The 7,553-nt window shown below is 39.9% G+C and overlaps 1 protein-coding gene across 1 annotated transcript; it reads right to left on the bottom strand.

Annotated features, from left to right (window-relative positions):
- Window positions 1-287: 287 nt before the first annotated feature.
- CTXN3 (cortexin 3) lies at window positions 288-651 on the bottom strand. Its single transcript, XM_069745390.1, has one exon. It carries the CDS (start codon window positions 607-609, stop codon window positions 316-318), a length of 294 nt encoding a protein of 97 aa, XP_069601491.1. The 5' UTR covers window positions 610-651; the 3' UTR covers window positions 288-315.
- Between the last annotated feature and the right edge of the window lie 6,902 nt (window positions 652-7,553).

Genomic DNA, 7,553 nt, shown 5'->3' with positions numbered 1-7,553 from the left:
ATACATTAGTGGGGCACCTACATTATTGGAATATCTGGAAACAAAAATGGTTGGTTGATGTAGCATAATTTTGATTAAAAAAAATCCCTGCAACAATAAAAATTATACAATATGTATATTTAATACTACAAAATTAGCTCTCCTCTATGTCAAGGACATTTGGATAGTAGCTCTGTATTGATTATACTATTAATATATATATATATATATATATATATATATATATATATATATATAAATATATATATATATATATATATATATATATATTCTGCAAGTTGTGTTTAATATGGTCCTTTTTCATTTGTTTGATCACTATGCAAGAGCATAGTCAAATTGTCCTTTTTCAAGTCCATCAACTCCATCCGCCCAGGTAGATGTTGGCATACTTCTGTAAGGATCAAGAAGGATCCTAAAACACCTGACAATGAGCACCCCCAGAATAATGAATAAAAGAATCACAAAAGCAAATGTCGTCTTCTGCTCCAGGGTCATGGATGAGCCATAGGATACATTCAGTGTGGGCAACATTGTAGAGGGCAATGTCTCTCCATCCATTGTCCAGGAAAATGGAAATAGGCAATTCCACAAAGTCTTTTTCTTCTTCATTACTTCCCCAAATTCATGATGGAAATATTTTGACTTGAACTGGGAATCTAGAAAGAAAAGATTCAAATGGTGAGGTTTGCAATGGACTGTCAGGAATGTAAAATACTAGCTGCTAATACTACAGATTTGATTTTTATACAATATGTGGAATAAAAAGTGATGTTGTCCACACACAAACTTTTCTAACTTTGTTCACTAGAAAGCCAATTGTGATAATCATTGCTATTGTTGTTATTTAAATAGGATCTTGGTACGTTGTTATACGGTTTTACAGTTGGCCTGTCACTTGTGAAGATACAGAGAATGTACCGTGTTGCCAACACTCCAGACATATCTCTCTGGACAGGGTAACAGAATTCAGCCATCTACACTTCTTTCAATATCATTAATAAAAATTTTAAACATCAAAAAGTATAACTACAGGCAAATTTTCATAATTAGTATAACAGACTTACTAGCATCTTTGAAAGAAAATGTGACACCAGAAAATGAGCAAATCATTAAATCATTAAATCAGGTTTTTATGTTAAATTAATTACTAAAAATGTTTAAAAATATTTTTTTACATATTACTTACTTTTATCTAGATTAAAGGGTTCCTCCGGTCTAAATTGATAAGTCTGCAGTCACTCTGTGTGACTGCAGACTTATGAATCCCCCAGTACGCTCACTGTGTGCAGTGGGTATTTGCCGGTATCTGAGCTGGGACCTGAGGGTATACATACATACTACTGGCCAGAGCCCAACTTGTGAGTGCGTGGATGGAGCGAGGCCTCGACCACTAGTCGGCTACACCTACTGGATAGCCGCATCACTAGTTGAGGCCTGCCTCACTCTATGCAAGTGTATGGAGTGAAGCTTCACGCAGTGGACGGGCTCTGACCAGAAGTATGTACAACGCACACATACTAGCCGTTCGCTGCTCATAATCCAGCAAATTCTCGCAGCAGAATGACTACAGACTTATCAATTTAGACTGGACATCCCCTTTAAGCATTCATGAGTGAGCATGCTTATCACTGATCAATTGTCTTTGGGGTGCTGGGGCATGCTTACTACTTGATCGATTATCGTGGGTGGTTGATTGGCATGCTCGAGTCCCCAGCACGCATGTTTCGCATCTGTTATACAGCAAATAAACATGCAGAGATTGCCTGCCATGTTGGCTTGTGGGCTGGCATTACTGTGATTGGCTGGCCGCATTGCGTTATCGGGTTTATAGAAGACATAGTGACGCGATGCTCGCCATACTGTCCTCTAGAAGCAGTAGTTGAACCAGGAGGGAGAGCTTAGATTACTGCGCTCCAAAAATATTATAACGTTGCACCCTTTAGTGCCTTTTATATGGAACTAAAGGGTGTTTTTAACCTATTAAATAAATAATTGGGAACGTTTATGGATATTGGCTCCTTCCCAACCTAAAAATACTTTCACATTAAATGTGCCAATTCTGGAACTTTGCCTGGCTTTTCCCGATTGCCCTGGTGAGTTTGCAAATGGGGTAATATTTTTTTTATCCTGTTCCCATTCTATTTGAGTGCTGTTTCCACCCATTATAGCAATTTTCCTGTCACCTCCTCCAACCCTTCTATTAGGGTCCTACATAAAAATGCTCAAGTTTCCCATTAACTTCCATTATACTTGTTACTCGTGTCAAGCCAGTCCGAACGTAAACTCTGCTCGATTTGAGTACCAAGCAATCAAGTATTTTAGTGCTCGCTCATCACTAATATTAACCTATTTAAATAGTATCGGTCACCAAGTTAAAAAGTAGTATTTTTTTGCTGTTATTTTATACCTTCTGCTCCCCTAATTATTCCATATTTATTTTTAAAATCCCTCTATGGTTCCAAATATATGAGCAATTTTTATTTGCTGTGAAATTTTACTGTATTTTCTAAGGGGGCATTGCTTAAAAGGTAATTATGCAGAGCAGCCAATATACACACTCAAAGAATCCTGTGCATAATGTGCCCTTGGTAAATATCATAAAAAGTAGTGCTAAATAAAAAGGCCACTATCTATGCAAACATAAAGTGCATTTGAAAAAAGAAAAAAAAAAAATGAATTACTCATTGGCAGTTCGGAAATAAAATAAGAGCAAAAACTGGCCACTTTTAACCCCTTAACCCCTTTCTGACCTCGGACGGGATAGTACGTCCGAGGTCAGATCCCCTGCTTTGATGCGGGCTCCGGCGGTGAGACCGCATCGAAACCGGGACATGTCAGCTGTTTTGAACAGCTGACATGTGCCCGTAATAGGCGCAAGCAGAATCGCGATCTGCCCGCGCCTATTAACTAGTTAAATGCCGCTGTCAAACGCAGACAGCGGCATTTAACTACCGCATCCGGCCGGGCGGCCGAAAATGACGTCATCGCCGACCCCCGTCACATGATCGGAGGTCGGCGATGCTTCTCCATTGTAACCATAGAGGTCCTTGAGACCTCTATGGTTACTGATCGCCAGTAGCTGTGAGCGCCACTCTGTGGTCGGCGCTCACAGCACACCTGCAATTCTGCTACATAGCAGCGAACAGCAGATCGCTGCTATGTAGCAGAGGTGATCGTGCTATGCCTGCTTCTAGCCTCCCATGGAGGCTATTGAAGCATGGCAAAAGTTTTTAAAAAAAGTTAAAAAAATGTGAAAAAATAAAAAAATATAAAAGTTTAAATCACCCCCCTTTCGCCCCAATCAAAATAAAATCAAAATAAAAAAAATATCAAATCTACACATATTTGGTATCGCCGCGCTCAGAATTGCCCAATCTAGCAATTAAAAAAAAGCATTAACCTGATTGCTAAACAGCGTAGCGAGAAAAAAATTCGAAACGCCAGAATTACATTTTTTTGGTTGCCGCGACATTGCATTAAAATGCAATAACGGGCGATCAAAAGAACGTATCTGCACCAAAATGCTATCATTAAAAACGTCATCTCAGCACACAAAAAATAAGCCCTCAACCGACCCCAGATCATGAAAAGTGGAGACGCTACGAGTATCAGAAAATGGAGCAATTTTTTTTTTTTTTTTATAGCAAAGTTTGGAATTTTTTTTTCACCACTTAGGTAAAAAATAACCTAGTCATGTTAGGTGTCTATGAACTCGTACTGACCTGGAGAATCATAATGTCAGGTCAGTTTTAGCATTTAGTGAACCTAGCAAAAAAGCCAAACAAAAAACAAGTGTGGGATTGCACTTTTTTTGCAATTTCACGGCACTTGGAATTTTTTTCCCGTTTTCTAGTACACGACATGGCAAAACCAATGATGTTGTTCAAAAGTACAACTCGTCCCGCAAAAAATAAGCCCTCACATGACCAAATTGACGGAAAAATAAAAAAGTTATGGCTCTGGGAAGGAGGGGAGTGAAAAACGAACACGGAAAAACGAAAAATCCCAAGGTCATGAAGTGGTTAACCCCCAAGGGTGGTTTGCACATTAATGACCGGGCCAATTTTTACAATTCTGACCACTGTCCCTTTATAACGTTATAACTCTGTAATGCTTCAACGGATCCTGATGATTCTGACATTATTTCTCGTGACATATTGTACTTCATGATAGTGGTAAAATTTCTTTGACATTACCTGCGTTTATTTGTGCAAAAAATGGAAATTTGGTGAAAATTTTGAAAATTTCGCAATTTTCAAACTTTGAATTTTTCTGCCCTTAAATCAGAGATATGTCACACAAAATACTTAATATGTCTACTTTACATCACCCCAATTTTGGAACCAAATTTTTTTTAGTTAGGGAGTTATAAGGGTTAAAAGTTGACCAACAATTTCTCGTTTTTACAACACCTTTTTTTTTAGGGACCACATCACATTTGAAGTCACTTTGAGGGGTCTATATGATAGAAAATACCCAAGTGTGACACCATTCTAAAAACCGCACCCCTCAAGGTGCTCAAAACCACATTCAAGAAGTTTATTAGCCCTTCAGGTGTTTCAAAGGAATTTTTGGAATGTTTAAAAAAAATGAACATTTAACTTTTTTTCACAAAAAATTTACTTCAACTCCAATTTGTTTTATTTTACCAAGGGTAAGAGGAAAAATTGGACCCCAAAAGTTGTTGTACAATTTGTTCTGAGTACGCTGATACCCCATATGTGGGGGTAAACTACTGTTTGGGCGCATGGCAGAGCTCGGAAGGGAAGGAGTGCCGTTTGACTTTTCAATGCAAAATTGACTGGAATTGAGTTAGGACACGAAGTTATGTTTGGAGAGCCCCTGATGTGCCTAAACATTGAAACCCCCCACAAGTGACACCATTTTTGAAAGTAGACCCCCTAAGAAACTTATCTAGATGTGTGGTGAGTACGTTAACCCAACAAGAGCTTCACAGAAGTTTATAATGCAGAGCCGTAAAAATAAAAAATCATATTTTTTCACACAAATTATATTTCGCCCCCAATTTTTCAATTTCCCAAGGGTAACAGAAGAAATTTGACCCCAAAAGTTGTTGTGCAATTTGTCCTGAGTACGCTGATACCCCATTTGTGGGGGTAAACCACTGTTTGGGCACATAGCAGAGCTCAGAAGGGAAGGGAAGGCGCGTTTGACTTTTCAATGCAAAATTGACTGGAATTGAGATGGGACGCCATGTCACGTTTGGAGAGCCCCTGATGTACCTAAACATTGAAACGCCCCACAAATAACACCATTTTGGAAAGAAGACCCCATAAGGAAATTATCTAGATGTGTTTTGAAAACTTTGAACCTCCAAGTGTTTCACTACAGTTTATAACGCAGAGCCGTGAAAATAAAAATTATTTTTTTTCCCAAAAAATCATATTTAGCCCCCAGTTTTGTATTTTCCCAAGGGTAACAGGAGAAATTGGACACCAAAAGTTGTTGTCCAATTTGTCCTGAGTACACTGATACCCCATATGTTAGGGTAAACCCCTGTTTGGGCGCACGGGAGAGCTTGGAAGGGAAGGAGCACTGTTTTACTTTTTCAACGTAGAATTGGCTGGAATTGCGACGCCATGTCGTGTTTGGAGAGCCCCTGATGTGCCTAAACAGTGGAAACCCCCCAATTCTAACTGAAACACTAACCCAAACACAGCCCCAATAATAATCCCAACCCTAACCATAACCCTAACCACATCCCTAACCCGAATATGCCCCTAACCCTAATCCCAACCACACCCCAAACCCCCAAACCCCTAAACTCAACACACCCCTAATCCCAACCCTAACCACACCCATAACTCCAACACACCTCTAACCCTAATCCCAACCATAACCCTATCCACACCCCTAACCCTAATCCCAACCCTAATCCCAACCGTAAATGTAATCCAAACCCTAACTTTAGCCCCAACCCTAACTTTAGCCCCAACCCTAACCCTAGCCCAAACCCTAACTTTAGCCCCAACCCTAACCCTAATGGGAAAATGGAAAGAAATACATTTTGTTAATTTTATTATTTTTCCCTAACTAAGGGGGTGATGAAGGGGGGTTTCATTTACTTTGATAGCAGGTTTTTTAGCAGATTTTTATGATTGGCAGCTGTCACACACTAAAAGATGCTTTTTATTGCAAAAAATAGTTTTTGCGTCTCCACATTTTGAAAGCTATAATTTTTCATATTTTGGTCCACATAGTCATATGAGGTCTTGTTTTTTGCGGAACGAGTTTACGTTTTTATTTGTACCATTTTCAGGCACATGACATTTTTTGATCGCTTTTTATTCCAATTTTTGTGAGGCAGAATGACCAAAAACCAGCTATTCATAAATTTCTTTTGGGGGGGCGCTTATACTGTTCCACATTTGGTAAAATTGATAAAGCAGTTTTATTCTTTGGGTCAGTACGATACCAGCGATACCTCATTTATATCTTTTTTTCTGTTTTGGTGCTTTTATGCTATAGAAACTATTTTATATAAAAAATAATTATTTTTGCATCGCTTTATTTTAAGGAATATAACTTTTTTATTTTTTCGCTGATGATGCTGTATGGCGGCTCGCTTTTTGCGGGACAAGATGACGTTTTCAGTTGTACCATGGATATTTATATCCGTCTTTTTGATCGCATGTTATTCCACTTTTTGTTTGCCAGTATGATAACAAAGCGTTATTTTTTGCCTTTTTTTACGGTGCTTACTGAAGGGGTTCACTAGTGGGACAGTTTTATAGGTCGAGTTGTTATGGACGCAGCGATACTAAATATGTGTACTTTTATTGTTTTTTATTTATTTAGATAAAAAACTTAGGACTTTTTTTTTTTTTACACATGTAAATATTTTTTTTTAACTTAGTAACATTGCCCGGCGGGGGGGGGGGGGGGGAAAGCATCACAGTATAGTGTCAGATCGCTAATCTGACACTTTTCAATGCACTGTGTCAGATCAGCGATCTGTCAGGCACTGCAGGGAGGCTTGCTCACGCCTGCTCTGAGCAAGCGCTTGCAAGCCACCTCCATGCAGGACCCGGAAGGAGCCCCGTGGCCATTTTGGATCCAGGGACTGCAGGGAGGAGGATGTAAGAGAACTCTGAACAACACGATCACATTGCGTTGTTCCGAGGGTCTCAGGGAAGCACGCAGGGAGTCCCCTACCTGTGCGATGCTTCCCTTTGCCGCCGAAACACTGCGATCATGTTTGATCACAGTGTTCCGGGTGTTAATGTGCCAGGAGCTATCCGTGACCGCTCCTGGCACATAGTGCCAGATGTCAGCTGTAATAATCAGCTGACACCCGGCGTCGATCAGACACGCTACCCCTGTGATTGCGGCTGATCGCCAATGACGTACTATCCTGTCCCTGAAAACAGGCTCAGGGTTGAAAGGCTTAAATAGGACCTCTCATCAGGTTAACCCCTTAACCCCATATGACGTACTATCCCGTCCCTGGGAATTAAGTCCCAGGTCACCTCGATGGGATAGTACGTCATAGGGGATTAAGGGGTTAACCTGGTGAGAGGTCCTCTTTAAGC

This window comes from Ranitomeya imitator, chromosome 1, assembly GCF_032444005.1.
Source record: "Ranitomeya imitator isolate aRanImi1 chromosome 1, aRanImi1.pri, whole genome shotgun sequence".
In the NCBI taxonomy this organism is placed as follows: Eukaryota; Metazoa; Chordata; class Amphibia; order Anura; family Dendrobatidae; genus Ranitomeya; species Ranitomeya imitator.
This window is presented reverse-complemented; position numbering and strand designations above follow the sequence as displayed.

Excerpts from the sequence above, each read along its gene's own strand:
- CTXN3 (XM_069745390.1), bottom strand. The coding sequence starts at position 609 with ATGAAGAAGAAAAAGACTTTGTGGAATTGCCTATTTCCATTTTCCTGG.